The sequence below is a fragment of the Salvelinus alpinus genome, chromosome 7 (assembly GCF_045679555.1).
Source record: "Salvelinus alpinus chromosome 7, SLU_Salpinus.1, whole genome shotgun sequence".
NCBI classification, from domain to species: domain Eukaryota; kingdom Metazoa; phylum Chordata; class Actinopteri; order Salmoniformes; family Salmonidae; genus Salvelinus; species Salvelinus alpinus.
The window spans coordinates 17,395,978-17,411,968 of NC_092092.1; the positions used below are offsets into that span (position 1 = coordinate 17,395,978).

General features: G+C 48.3%; 1 protein-coding gene across 1 annotated transcript in view; it reads right to left on the bottom strand.

The window, feature by feature from the left end:
* Nucleotides 1–15,991, bottom strand: part of LOC139581844 (zinc finger matrin-type protein 4-like) — a 104,146-nt gene that overhangs the window by 35,790 nt on the left and 52,365 nt on the right. Inside the window, exon 4 of the mRNA XM_071412072.1 lies at nucleotides 13,181–13,358. Coding sequence (XP_071268173.1) covers nucleotides 13,181–13,358 — 178 coding nt within the window. The remainder of the gene's footprint in view (nucleotides 1–13,180; nucleotides 13,359–15,991) is intronic.

Sequence of the window (15,991 nt, forward strand, 5' to 3'; positions counted from 1 at the left end):
GAGGTTATTTTCCAGGCACCACTCCGCCAGGGCCCTCAACTCCTCCCTGTAGGGTGTCTCGTCGTTGTTGGTAACCAGGCCTACCACTGTTGTGTTGTCTGCAAACTTGATGATGGAGTTGGAGGTGTGCCTGGCCACGCAGACATAGGTAAACAGGAAGTGCTGGAGGGGTCTGGACCCCGAGCTTAATAATGAGCTTGGAGGGTAATATGGTGTTGAAGGCTGAGCTGTAGTCAATGAACAGCATTCTTACATAGGTTTTCCTCTTGTCCTGATTGGATAGGGCAGTGTGTAGTGCGATTGCATCATCAATGGATCTTTTGGCGCGGTATGTGAATTGCAGTGGGTCTAGGGTGTTGGGTAAGGTGGAGGTGAAATGATCCTTAACTAGCCTCTCAAAGAACTTTATGATGACAGAAGTGAGTGCTACAGGGCAATAGTCATTTAGCTCAGTTACCTTAACTTCCTTGGGTACAGAAACAATGGTGGACATCTTGAAGCAAGTGGGGACAGCAGACTGGGATAGGGAGAGATTGAATATGTTCATAAACACTCCAGCCAGCTGGTCTGCGCATGCTCTGAGGACGCGGCTAGAGGTGGGCCGGCAGCTTTGCGAGGGTTAAGATGCCTAACTGATTTACGTCGGCCATGGAGAACGAGTGTGTGTGTATGACTGTGTGCTTCTGACCTTGGTGTTTAGGGGGGATTATGTTGGCTTGTTAGGAGCAAAATGGAAGCCAGTAGAAGTATTGATCAGTTTGGGGCTGGTTTCTAATAGGGGCTATGGATGGGCCGAATGAACTGAACACAAGCACACACCCGGAGAAACATACATGCGCACACGCGCACTCACGCACTCAAGTACACACAGACACGCACGCACCCACAGTCTAGAAAAGCTGTCTGATAGTGACTTTGAACCCTGAGCCGTACTCTATTGGAGAATACTGTGTAGGTAAACCTATTAGCGATCAATGTCTATGTTGAATCAGTTAGTAAATGAAGCCCTAAATTTACATTATGGGTGATTCAATGCAAGGACTGCCCAATTTTTTTCTTATCTCAGATTGTTCTCACATAGAAACTTAATTGGGGGAAGTGGCCATTTTAGGCCCTTTTTAGTAGCCAGGTCACACCAGGTCAACTTCAGTATTCAACGTCTGTCCAGGTCCTCTGTTCGTCGGTTGTTGCTTTCAATGCCCCGTCCACTAGAGCGCTTATTACCATCTAGCAGGCTCACGACTTGCCAGGCCGCTGTGGCTCCCAAGATCGCAGGTTCAATCGTACTGCTAGGCACTCAATTACATGTTTTCTGTTTTAAACCTATCCCAATCCTTTACCCTTACCTCAGCCATTCATAACCCTATCCCAAACCTATGCATAGTCACTTTACCTCTACCTACATGTACAAATTACCTCAACTAACCTGGTTCCCCCTGTATATAGCCTCATTATTGTTATTTTATTGTGTTACTTTTTATATTTTTTTTTACTTTAGTTTATTTTTTACATATTTTCATAACTCTATTTCTTGAATTGCATTGTTGGTTAAGGGGTTGTAAGTAAGAATTTCACTGTAAGGTTGTATTCTGGGCATGTGACAAATACGATATGATTTGATATTCTACAGCAAACACATATTTGGCATTTTTATGGGTTCAAGCAGCGAAGCTGGGTAAAACCCTATTGTGTTTGTTGGCGTTCATTATTCTGGTTCTCCGTGGTTTCAGTGAAAAATTTTAATTCCTGTGAGATGTAAGGTCTAGGACGGTGCAACTTGGCATGATGGTAAAGGCCCATGGGCCACACCCTCTCATGCAATGCCCAAACTGTTACAGACCTATATCCATCCTGCCCTGCCTTTCTAAAGTCTTCGAAAGCCAAGTGAACAAACAGATCACCGACCATTTTGAATCCCACCATACCTTCTCCGCTATGCAATCTGGTTTCCGAGCTGGTCACGGGCGCACCTCAGCCACGCTCAAGGTCCTAAATGATATCATAACCACCATCGATAAAAGACAGTACTGTGCAGCCGTCTTCATCGACCTGGCCAAGACTTTCGACTCTGTCAATCACCGTATTCTTATTGGCAGACTCGACAGCCTTGGTTTCTCTAATGACTGCCTCGCCTGGTTCACTAACTACTATTCAGATAGAGTTCAGTGTGCCAAATCGGAGGGCCTGTTGTCTGGACCTCTGGCAGTCTCTATGGGGGTGCCACAGGGTTCAATTCTCGGGCCGACTCTTTTCTCTGTATATATCAATGATGTTGCTCTTGCTGTGGGTGATTCTTTGATCCACCTCTACACAGACGACACCATTCTGTATACATCTGGCCCTTCTTTGGACACTGTGTTAACAAACCTCCAAACGAGCTTCAACGCCATACAACACTCCTTCCGTGGCCTCCAACTGCTCTTAAATTCTAGTAAAACTAAATGCATGTTCTTCATCCGATTGCTGCCCGCATCCACTACATGGAACTTAATATATAGACCAAGGTCTCTCAACGCAATATTTTCCAGTTTAGCACCTCAAACAACATGGGTCCTACCGAACAATAAACATTCACGTGGGCGTGGTCTGGCACATAAATGCATATAAACCACAAACAGATATTGGTATTGTAACAAAACTTGATACACATGTTCCAAACACTGTCATGACTCAATAAATGCAAGCATATTAAGATTGACCACAAGGTGACACTGTAACGGGCACACGTTTATATCTCTTGATCTGTTTGACTCTGAGATTTGAAAATTGGCACACATGCTCTGGGATGTGAGTCTAGCCAACCTGTAGAGTATGGTTCAGTTTGGCCGCATGGTGGTACTGTTTGACAGAGAGAAAAAAATTCATACAAGGTTATTGGCTTGTAGCGGCCATGTTGTTTGAGCTAGACTCTTGGGAAATATTGTGTTTAATATACGTTTCAAGTAGCTGTCACGAATCCCGCCGAGGATGGTGCCTCTTCCTGTTCGGGCGGCGCTCGGCGGTCGTCGTCACCGGCCTACTAGCTGCCATCGATTCTTTTCTTTTTGTTTCTGTTAGTTTGGGCTGATTGGGTGCACCTGTTTTGAGTTTAGTTTGGTGGGTAGGCTATTTAAGGGCAGGTAGCCCGCTGGCTGTTGTGCGGGCTTGTATTCTGTTATGTTGGTGTTGGATTTGTATGTGGATTTTGTTATTTTCTCGGAACAGTTTAGTCCGATGTTTTTGGACTCATCTTTTCATGCGCCCGTGTGTTTTAGGGCATGATCGTTTTCCCTGTGTATTGGAAAATTAAATCCACGTTTCTTGAAACCTGCTCTCTGCGCTTGACTTCATCCACCCAGTTCTCCTAGCAGCTCTGACAGAAGCCCGCACCACCATATGGAGTCAGCAGGAGCAGCGACCACCCCTCTCCCAACTATGGAGGAGCGTGTCCATCATCATACCGCTGTCCTTCATCGTATCGGGTCAGCGATGGACCAGATGATGGAGAGGATGGAACGATGGGAGAGGAGTGGTCTCCCGACGGCCCCTTCAGCTCCCCTGCAGACGACACAACCCACTCCTACAGGGTCATCGGCTGGGACCAGCACTTTGCGTCTCACCCCCCCGAGGGTGTACGATGGAGCAGCGGCTGGTTGCCAGGGATTTCTGCTCCAGCTTGAGCTTTATCTGGCTACCGTGCGTCCGACTCCCTCGGGTGAGGAGAGTGTAAGCCTCCTTGTCTCCTGTTTGTCGGGGAGGGCCCTGGACTGGGCCAACGCAGTCTGGAACAGCCCAGACTCGGCTCGGGACCATTACGCGGAGTTCACCCGCCGGTTTCGGGCTGTGTTCGACCACCCACCAGAGGGCCGAGCGGCGGGTGAGCGTCTGTTCCACCTCAGACAGGAGACGAGGAGCGCCCAGGAGTTCGCTTTAGAGTTCCGGACCTTGGCTGCTGGTGCGGGGTGGAATGACAGGGCCTTAATAGACCATTACCGTTGCAGCCTCCGGGAGGACGTCCGTCGGGAGCTAGCTTGTCGGGACACCACACTCTCCCTCGATGAACTGATAGACATGTCGATCCGACTAGATAACTTGCTAGCTGCCCGCGGGCGTTCAGAGGGGGTCCTGTCCATTCCACCTCCCAGCCCTCCCGCTCCAACTCCGATGGAGTTGGGAGGAGCTGCATCTAGAGGGACCAGAGGAGGTGGCTCCTCTTGCACCTACTGTGGCCGGAGAGGACACACTTCGGACCGGTGCTGGAGGAGTCCATCTGGGAGTCGAGATGGCAGGCGGAATACTCCTCGGCCACCCCAGGTGAGTAGGCACAAGACTCACCCAGAGCTCCCTGTTGGTCACATGTTTTTGGTTATTTTTTTCCCTGCGTTTTTCCCCTCTCTTCAGCATAAGGCGCTAGTCGATTCAGGCGCAGCTGGGAGTTTTATGGATCGCGGACTCGCCCGTAAGTTGGGTATTCCGCTGGTGCAGATAGACCCACCTTTTCCCGTGCACTCCCTAGATAGCCGACCGTTAGGATCAGGGTTGGTCAGGGAGGCCACGATTCCGCTGGACATGGTAACCCAGGGGGATCATAGGGAGCAGATCAGCTTTTACCTTATCGATTCACCTGGGTTTCCAGTGGTTTTGGGGGTTCCCTGGCTAGCCATTCACAATCCCCTCATTTCCTGGCGACAGGGAGCTCTTCAGGGGTGGTCAGATGAGTGTTCAGGTAGGTGTGTGGGAGTTTCCATCGGTGCCACATCGGTGGAGAGTCCAGACCAGGTTTCCACTGTGCGCATTCCCCCAGAATATGCCGATTTGGCTATCGCTTTTAGTAAGAAGGAAGCGACTAAATTACCACCTCATCGATGGTGGGATTGCGTGATAAACCTCCAGGAGAACGCTGCCCTTCCCAGGAGTCACGTGTACCCATTGTCACAGGAGGAGACGTTGGCTATGGAGACATATGTCACGGAAGCTCTGGGACAAGGGTTCATTCGGCCCTCCATGTCACCCGTCTCCTCGAGTTTCTTTTTTGTGAGAAAAAAGGAGGGAGGTCTGCGTCCGTGCATTGATTATCGAGGTCTAAATTCAATCACAGTGGGATTTAGTTATCCACTACCTCTCATCGCTACGGCGATGGAATCATTCCACGGAGCACGTTTTTTCACAAAACTGGACCTCAGGAGCGCGTATAATCTGGTGCGTATTCGGGGAGGAGACGAGTGGAAAACAGCGTTTAGTACCACATCAGGCCACTATGAGTACCTCGTCATGCCGTATGGGTTGAAGAATGCTCCAGCCGTCTTCCAATCCTTTGTAGATGAGATTCTCAGGGACTTGCAGGGGCAGGGTGTGGTAGTATATATTGATGACATCTTGATCTATTCTGCCACACGCGCCGCGCATGTCTCCCTGGTGCGCAGGGTGCTTAGGCGACTGCTGGAGCATGACCTGTACGTCAAGGCTGAGAAATGTGTGTTCTCCAAACCAGCCGTTTCCTTCCTGGGTTATCGCATTTCCACCTCGGGGGTGATGATGGAGTGTGACCGCGTTAACGCCGTGCGTAATTGGCCGACTCCAACCACGGTAAAGGAGGTGCAGCGGTTTTTAGGGTTTGCCAATTACTACCGGAGGTTTATCCGGGGTTTTGGCCAAGTGGCGGCACCCATTACCTCACTGCTGAAGGGGGGCCCGGTGCGTCTACGGTGGTCGGCCGAGGCAGATGGAGCCTTCAACCAGTTGAAGGCAAGGTTTACTGAGGCTCCAGTGTTGGCGCATCCGGACCCTTCGTTAGCGTTCATAGTGGAGGTGGATGCGTCCGAGGCTGGTGTTGGAGCCGTGCTATCACAGCGCTCGGGCACACCACCGAAGCTCCGTCCCTGTGCTTTCTTTTCTAAGAGACTGGAGCCGGCGGAGCGGAACTATGATGTGGGGGACCGGGAGTTACTAGCTATGGTAAAAGCCCTGAAGGTGTGGAGACACTGGCTTGAGGGGGCTAAATACCCTTTTCTCATCTGGACTGACCACCGCAATCTGGAGTATATCCGAGAGGCGAAGAGACTGAATCCGCGTCAAGCTAGGTGGGCCATGTTCTTTACTCGTTTTAGATTTACGATCTCTTACCGACCAGGTTCCCTCAACACTAAGGCCGACGCGCTGTCTCGTCTCTATGACACGGATGACCGGCCCATCGATCCGACTCCCATTCTTCCAGCCTCGTGTCTGGTGGCCCCGGTAGTATGGGAGTTGGACGCGGACATCGAGCGGGCGTTGAGGGTAGAACCTGTGCCGTCTCAGTGTCCTACTGGCCTGAGGTACGTACCGTTTGGTGTTCGTGATCGATTGATTCGGTGGGCTCATACACTACCTTCTTCGGGTCATCCAGGGATTGAGAGGACAGTGCGGGGTCTTAGGGGGAAATACTGGTGGCCCACCTTGGCTAAGGACGTGAGACTCTATGTCTCTTCCTGCTCGGTATGCGCACAGAGTAAGGCTCCTAGGCACCTGCCTAGAGGGAAGTTACAACCCCTCCCGGTTCCACAACGGCCATGGTCTCATTTATCGGTAGATTTCCTGACTGATCTTCCCCCGTCTCAGGGGAACACTACCGTTTTGGTCGTTGTGGATCGGTTTTCTAAGTCCTGTCGTCTCCTTCCATTGCCTGGTCTCCCTACGGCCCTACAGACTGCGGAGGCTCTATTTACCCACGTCTTTCGGCACTACGGGGTGCCGGAGGACATCGTATCTGATCGAGGTCCCCAGTTCACGTCACGGGTATGGAGGGCGTTTATGGAGCGTCTGGGGGTCTCGGTCAGCCTTACCTCTGGGTATCACCCCGAAAGTAATGGGCAGGTGGAAAGAGTGAACCAGGAGGTGGGTAGGTTTCTGAGGTCGTATTGCCAGGACCGGCCAGGAGAATGGGCAAGGTACGTCCCGTGGGCCGAGTTGGCCCAGAACTCACTCCGCCACTCCTCAACTAACATGTCGCCATTTGAATGCGTATTGGGGTACCAGCCGGTCCTGGCTCCGTGGCATCAGAGCCAGACCGAAGCTCCTGCGGTGGAGGAGTGGGTACAGCGCTCTAAAGAGACCTGGCGGGCAGTCCAGGCCTCTCTCAGGCAGGCCAGTGAGCGGCAGAAGAGGAGCGCTGACCGCCACCGCAGTGAGGCCCCTGTGTTCGCACCAGGGGACAGGGTCTGGCTCTCGACCCGAAACCTGCCCCTCCGCCTGCCCTGCCGGAAGCTGGGGCCGCAGTGTGTGGGGCCATTTAAAGTCCTGAGGAGGATAAACGAGGTGTGTTATAGATTACAACTCCCTTCTTACTATCGTATTAACCACTCGTTTCATGTGTCTCTCCTCAGGCCGGTGGTAGCTGGTCCCCTTCAGGAAGGTGAGGTACCGGAGGTCCCTCCGCCCCCTCTGGATATCGAGGGGTCCCCGGCGTACGCTGTACGAGCTATTCTGGACTCGAGACGCCGGGTGAGGGGCTTGCAGTACCTCGTTGACTGGGAGGGGTACGGTCCGGAGGAGAGGTGCTGGGTACCGGGGAGAGACATTTTAGATCCTTCCCTCTTGGCTGATTTCCACCGTCGCCACCCGGATTGTCCTGCGCCTCGCCCTCCGGGTCGTCCTCGAGGCCGGGGTCGGCGCGCTGCGGGAGCCGCGCGTCAGAGGGGGGGTACTGTCACGAATCCCGCCGAGGATGGTGCCTCTTCCTGTTCGGGCGGCGCTCGGCGGTCGTCGTCACCGGCCTACTAGCTGCCATCGATTCTTTTCTTTTTGTTTCTGTTAGTTTGGGCTGATTGGGTGCACCTGTTTTGAGTTTAGTTTGGTGGGTAGGCTATTTAAGGGCAGGTAGCCCGCTGGCTGTTGTGCGGGCTTGTATTCTGTTATGTTGGTGTTGGATTTGTATGTGGATTTTGTTATTTTCTCGGAACAGTTTAGTCCGATGTTTTTGGATTCATCTTTTCATGCGCCCGTGTGTTTTAGGGCATGATCGTTTTCCCTGTGTATTGGAAAATTAAATCCACGTTTCTTGAAACCTGCTCTCTGCGCTTGACTTCATCCACCCAGTTCTCCTAGCAGCTCTGACAGTAGCCAACATAATAAAACATGGTTCAAATTACATCAAAAGCATATTGCATGGTTTGATTTTGAGTTCTGACATTTGGAAAGCATGGTAAACAGTACAGAAGTACTGTAGCTCTTCCTAGGTCTACGTGTCCAATTTGTGCTGATGGTGGCGCTGTGGGGCCATAGTTTAAACCCCGCAATGGCTGCTTGCAGCTATACTTTAATCTGTCTTTATTTTTTTCTAGCAATGAATTTGCTACTGCTGCTGAACGTTTGAAGAGGATTTACTTCCAATGCTCATGCTACATTGTTTCACCTCTCTCAGTTGTATGATTGTAAGCCGCTCTGGATAAGAGTGTCTGTTGAATGATTGAAATATAAATATAAAATGTAGATATACACTGAGTATACAAAACATTAAGAACACCTACTCTTTCCATAACATAGACTGACCAGGTGAAAGCTATGATCCCTTGTTGATGTCACTTGTTAAATCCACTTCAATCAGTGTACATGAAGGGGAGGTGACAGGTTAAATACGGATTTTTGAGGCTTGAGAAAATCAAGACATGGATTATGTATGTGTGCCATTCAGAGGGTGAATGGGCAAGACAAAATATTGAAGTGCCTTTGAATGGGGTATGGTAGTAGGTGCCAGGCAGATCGGTTTGTCAAGAACTGCAACGCTGCTGGGTTTCTCACGCTCAACAGTTTCCTGTGTGTATCAAGACTGGTCCACCACGTAAAAAACATCCAGCCAATTTGACACAACTGTGGGAAGCATTGGAGTCAACATGGACCAGCATCCCTGTGGAATGATTTCGACACCTTGTAGAGTCCATGCCCTGACGAATTGAGGCTGTTCAAAGCAGGGGGGGGGGGGGGGGTTCCTAATGTTTGGTATACTCAGTGTATACACTTGACAAGTACACCAACAAAGTCTGCATCCCTAGCAGGGGTTGGAACCTGAATTATTTTACAATCATTAAGTTATGAACATCATGTTTTTCATTCCGTTCCATCGTTCCAACCAGAAAAATAAGTTCTGAACCGGCTCCAACCCCCCAAAAAAGTTACGTTTGATATTGTTTGTTTCTGTTCCTTTTTAAACCTCTGAAATATACATTTGTTTTATATTTAGCTTGACATCAAATTACTTCACCAATCAATGTGGATAGAGAAGCTTGCTGTGGAGTGGGTAAGTGATTTAATCTGTATAGGAAAGTTGTTAAGGGCAAATTGTATTTTGCAGTAACAGCATGGTTTAATCATAATGAAAGACAAACACATACACTGTGAAGTTTAAGGCGTGAGATGCAACAGACATTTTTAGGGCGAGGAAAGAGTGAGAGAGGATGGAGGAAGCTTGCCTTGAAGAGCTGGACATCTTGTTATGACAAGCATTATCTGAATTAGACACATCGAATTATACCAATTATATGCTTCTATGGAGGAAATTTGAATGTCTTTGAAGTTCTGAGTTGATTTAATGTTGGACCAGAGCAAACGTTAGCTAGCTAGCTAACAAGCTTGAGTGTGCACTAGAATTAAAAACACGTCTTACCTTTTTGTAGTTAATAAACGTGATAACTATAGTATCCTTAATTAGCATTGGAAAAGTAATTTCATTCTTCTCTAATTAAACATCTCTACCTAATTTCTGAATTATGCTTGTAACGTTGTCAGTAGATTACAGTAACCTATACTTCAGAGGGGAGGGGCAGGTAGCCTACACACACATGCACACCCACTGGCAAAGATTTCCAGCTGGCAGGCAGAAGCTGGAATACGTTTTTGAGTGACAGAGTGAGGGCTTTGGATAGGCGCTTTGTTGCGTTTTTTTGTGGGACTGGAAAAAAATGCCTGTAATGTAAAATCACTTTATTAATCGGTTCCCATGCTTTTAAAATAACGGTTCTGTTCCCGGAACATAATAGATCACTTCCATTTTCGGTTCAGGTTCTGTTCCTCAAATTATTTTGTAATTTTCCAGTTTTCTATTCTGTTCCCTGAACCGATTCCAACCCTTGGTCCCTAATGGCACCCTATTTCCTACATAAGCCTATGAGCCCTGTTCAAAAGTAGTGCACTACTGTATATAGGGAATATGGTGCCATTTGGGACTCAACCATAGTCTCATGAGACTGAGTTGAACATACAGCTGTTTCAAGTGTTGAGAGGGTCTGTACACTATGTGGTCCAATATGGCCCCAGCCCAGCTCTGGTCTGGCACAAGGTTACCCTATGGCTACTATCCAGGCCCAGGTTTTTCGATAGCGAATGAACTTATGCTTACAGGTGTTTTAACGATCCATCTTTCCTTTGTGTCTATGTCACAGTAAGTTGGTGGTACCTTAATTGTGGAGGACGGGCTCGTGGTAGTGGCTGTAGCAGAATAGGTGGAATGGTATCAAATGCATCAAACACATGATTTCAATTAGGTTTGGGCAGTATACCGTATACAGTGCATTCGGAAAGTATTCAGACCCCTTGACTTTTTTCCCACATTTTGTTACGTTACAGCCTTATTCTAATAGGATTTTTTTTTAAATCTCATCAATCTACACACAAAACCCCATAATGATAAAGCGAAAACAGGTTTTAAGAAACTTTTGCAAATGTATTAATGACTCTTTGCTTAAGAGACCTGAAATTGAGCTCAGGTATATCCTGTTTCCATTGATCATCCTTGAGATGTTTCTACAACTTGATTGGAGGCCACCTTGATTGGAGGCCACCAATTCAATTGATTTTACATGATTTAGAAAGGCACACACCTGTCTATGTAAGGTCCCACAATTGACAGTGCATGTCAGATCAAAAACCAAGCCATGAGGTCGAAGGAATTGTCCGTAGAGCTCCGAGACAGGATTGTGTCGAGGCACAGATCTTGGGAAGGGTACCAAAAACTTTCTGCAGCCTTGAATGTCCCCAAGAACACAGTGGCCTCCATCATTCTTAAATGGAAGAAGTTTGGAACCACCAAGACTCTTCCTGAAGCTGGCCGCCCAGCCAAACTGAGCAATCGGGGGAGAAGGGCCTTGGTCAGGGAGGTGACCAAGAACCAGATGGTCACTCTGATAGAGCTCCAGAGTTCCTCTGTGGAGAAGGGAGAATCTTCCAGAAGGACAACAATCTCTGCAGCACTCCACCAATCAGGCTTTTATGGTAGAGTGGCCAGACAGAAACCACTCCTCAGTAAAAGGAACATGACAGCCCACTTGGAGTTTGCCAAAAGGCACATTAAGGACTCAGACTATGAGAAACAAGATACTCTAGTCTGATGAAACCAAGATCAAACTCTTTGGCCTGAATGCCAAGAGTCACTTCTGGAGTAAACTTGGCACCATCCCTACGATGAAGCCTGATGGTGGCAGCATCATGCTGTGGGGATGTTTTTCAGTGGCAGGGACTGGGAGACTAGTCAGGATTGAGGGAACGATGAATGGAGTACAGAGAGATCCTTGATGAAAACCTGCTCCAGAGCGCTCAGGACCTCAGACTGGGGCGAAGGTTCACCTTCCAACAGGACAATGACCATAAGGACACAGCCAAGATAATGCAGGGGTGGCTTGGGGACAAGACTCTGAATGTCCTTGAGTGGCCCAGCCAGAGCCCAGACTTGAACCTGATCTAACATCTCTGGAGAAACCTGAAAATAGCTGTGCAGTGATGCTCCCCATCCAACCTGACTGAGCTTGAGAGGATCTGCAGAGAACCATTTGCATTTTTAGCGACGCCCTTGTGTGCTATGCTGGTAAAACTGTAAATGGCAGAACTGTATGGATACTGCCCAAGCCTAGTTTCCATGTGTGTGTGTGGTGTGAGAGAGAGAGAGAAAGCAAGAGGGTGAAAGACAGAAGGAAAGTGAGAGAAAGTGAGAGAGAAAGCGAAAGAGAGCAAAAGTGAAAGAGAGAGAGAGGTCATAGTTGAAAGGCTGCCTTTGCTGTTGGGCATGGAGAGTGAACAATGCTGTATCCCCTTGGGTATCGGGGATTAAAGCTTTCTTCAGCCGATAGACTGTATGGCACGCTATCATTTGGATGTTGTTGCAACATTTGCAGGCATATGTGAATGGCAAGGACAAACCTTAAACCATCCAGAGAACAGTGTACAACAGCATATTGTACCCTACAGCACTCTGTTATTCTGGCATATAGGTAGACAAATGGGTTAGTTCCAGTAAAGCTGCTGGCTGTGTCGTTTAGGACCTTGGTCTGATGTATGTGTCAACTGGCATGGATTGTGTTTCGTATACAAATACACACACACACACACACGCACACGCACACACACACACACACACACACACACACACACACACACACACACACACACACACACACACACACACACACACACACACACACACACGCACACACACACACACACTTCGTTCAGGGATATATGAGAGCTGTTGTTTTATCACATAGAAAACCATGGTGTGTGTCCAGGGAAGAGGTCACTTATCGTCATTACATAAATCCACACACGCACACTAAAAGGCATTGTGACATAAATCCACAGGCAGATGGCAGTGGCTTTATTGCAGCCTTATTGATTCAGGAGTAGTTGGTTTGGGGTCAACAGTTCAATCAGTGTGTGTGTGTGTGTGTGTGTGTGTGTGTGTGTGTGTGTGTGTGTGTGTGTGTGTGTGTGTGTGTGTGTGTGTGTGTGTGTGTGTGTGTGTGTGTGTGTGTGTGTGTGTGTGTGTGTGTGTGTGTGTGTGTGTGTGTGTGTGTGTGTGGGTGGGGGACGGGGTGCAAGCTTGTTTGTCTGGTGTGTGTATGAGTTTGTGTGAGTGTATGGGGCGCCAGGTAGCCTAGTGGTTAAGCGCATTGGGCCAGTAACTGAAAGGTTGCTTGTCCGAATCCCTGAGCTGACTAGGTGAAAAATGTGTCAATGTGCCTTTAAGCAAGGCACTTACATTAACATTTGAGTAATTTAGCAGACACTCTTATCCAGAGACTTACAGTAGTGGGACAACCACATATCACAGTCAGAGTAGGTACATTTTGTCCTTAATAAAGTAGCTATCAGCAACGTAAGCGTTAGTGGGAAAACCTGTCAGTTGCTCTGGATAAGAGTGTCTGCTAAATGACTAAATGAGCGTGAACGCGTGGGTTACCTGTGGTGGTAGGGCTGTTGGTAGCAGTAGGTAAGCTGGGTGTTTCTCCCAGTACCAGTCGTACTCTCTTGGCATGTGTCTTGCCCTGGTAGTGAGACTGGGCCACAATGGCCGACGTGAAGAACATATTACATAAAGTACAGCACTTATTGCTGTCCACCTCTGTCTCTGCACTGTCCTGAAGGGAGGAGAGGAGAGATGAAGGGGTGATGGAGAGGAGAGGAGAGGAGAGGAGAGGAGAGGAGAGGAGAGGAGAGGAGAGGAGAGGAGAGGAGAGGAGAGGAGAGGAGAGGAGAGGAGAGGAGAGGAGAGGAGAGGATAAAAAAGAGAGAAAAACATGTTAAAGTATACCACTTATTGCTGTTCATCTCTGTCTCTGCACTGTCCTGAAGGGAGGAGAGGAAAGAGGGATAGAAAGGAGTAGGGAGAGGAGAGAGTATGAGGTGAGGAATGGTGAGGGCAGGAGGGAGGAGGGAGAGGAGAGAGGGATGAAGGGGGTGATAGTGACGAGAGGATAGGAGAGAAGAGGGGTGATGGAGAGGAGAGATGAATGGGGAGATAGAAAAGAGAGGCATGAAGAGAAGAATAGCACAAGGGAAGGACGAGAGAGAGCAGAATAATATACTGTAGGAGGGTAGAAGGTGAAAACATAAATACATAAAAAAACTTAGGCCAAACAAGAAGACACCATGAAAGTCAAGACTGCTGCATCTCTGGCTGGCTCTCAGTGCTCTGATCCCCCCACACAGGACATATCAAATATGAATCTGTTCCAGTGAGACGAGGTCTCAGTTAACACCACTGTTTGATTATTAATGAGCTAGAGTTTGGACACAACTGAAGATGAAAACACACAAAACCAGATTCCTCCCTGTCCATCTCTCCTTCTGTCTGCCTTTTCACACCAGATCTTCTCACCCGTTCATTGTCTTTTCATCACTCTATTGACTCTTTCTGCCCTTTTCTTTCTCTCCTTCCTGTCTATCAGCCCTTCATCTCTCTCTCCTTCCTGTCTATCAGCCCTTCATCTCTCTCTCCTTCCTGTCTATCAGCCCTTCATCTCTTACTCCTTCCTGTCTATCAGCCCTTCATCTCTCTCTCCTTCCTGTCTATCAGCCCCTTCATCTCTTTCTCCTTCATGTCTATCAGCCCTTCATCTCTTTCTCCTTCCTGTCTATCAGCCCTTCATCTCTTTCTCCTTCCTGTCTATCAGCCCCTTCATCTCTTTCTCCTTCCTGTCTATCAGCCCTTCATCTCTCTCTCCTTCCTGTCTATCAGCCCTTCATCTCTCTCTCCTTCCTGTCTATCATCCCTTCATCTCTCCTTCCTGTCTATCAGCCCATCTCTCCTTCCTGTCTATCAGCCCTTCATCTCTCTCTCCTTCCTGTCTATCATCCCTTCATCTCTCTCTCCTTCCTGTCTATCAGCCCTTCATCTCTCTCTCCTTCCTGTCTATCATCCCTTCATCATCTCCTTCATCTCTCTCTCCTTCCTGTCTATCAGCCCCTTCATCTCTTTCTCCTTCCTGTCTATCAACCCATTCATCTCTCTCTCCTTCCTGTCTATCATCCCTTCATCTCTCCTTCCTGTCTATCACCCCTTCATCTCTCCTTCCTGTCTATCACCCCTTCATCTCTCCTTCCTGTCTATCATCCCTTCATCTCTCCTTCCTGTCTATCATCCCTTCATCTCTCCTTCCTGTCTATCATCCCTTCATCTCTCCTTCCTGTCTATCATCCCTTCATCTCTCCTTCCTGTCTATCAGCCCTTCATCTCTCTCTCCTTCCTGTCTATCAGCCCTTCATCTCTTTCTCCTTCCTGTCTATCAGCCCCTTCATCTCTCTCTCCTTCCTGTCTATCAGCCCCTTCATCTCTTTCTCCTTCATGTCTATCAGCCCTTCATCTCTCTCTCCTTCCTGTCTATCAGCCCCTTCATCTCTCCTTCCTGTCTATCATCCCTTCATCTCTCTCTCCTTCCTGTCTATCATCCCTTCATCTCTCTCTCCTTCCTGTCTATCATCCCTTCATCTCTCCTTCCTGTCTATCATCTCCATCATCTCTCTCTCCTTCCTGTCTATCATCCCTTCATCTCTCTCTCCTTCCTGTCTATCATCCCTTCATCCCTCCAAAAGAATAAAGACATTTCAAATGTCATATTATATTTTTCTCTCTCTCCTTCCTGTCTATGTATTTCCACACTTGTTCTATGTCTCATCTGTTCACACCGTTTCTCTCTTTCTTCTCTTTTTCATAGAACTTTTCGCACCACTCTCTCTCTCTCACTCTCTGCTCAGTCTGTTGGCGCAGTTCTCCTCCTCCCCTTTTTCTCTCACTCCTCTCTCTCGTTCAGTCTCTCTTTCCTTTCACACCACTCCCTCTCGCCCAAGTGTCAAATTGAGTCAGAGGAGAGAAACCTTAGAGGACGATGAAGTGCAATAGTAGAAATGTGTCTCCCGCGATGGTATGGTACTGTGTGTGTGTGTGTGTGTGTGTGTGTGTGTGTGTGTGTCTGCCGCTGTGTCAGTGTGTGTTAACATCAAATACTGTAGAGGATCTGAGAGTTTGGTACACCTCTACCTTCCAGCACTCTGTTTTCTCTCTGTCCTTTCTCAGTCCATCTCTCTCTCTGATCTTCCTTTTATTTTCTCTGCTTTTTTTCTGTCTGTTTGTCTTATCTACTGGGTAAATGGGCACTCTTTCCATCTCTGTCTATGTCACTGTTTATCTCTGTTTTTTATCTTCATATATTTTGTCTACAAGGTGAAGAGGGTTTTCTCTCTCAGTCCATATCGCTCTCTGACACACACACAC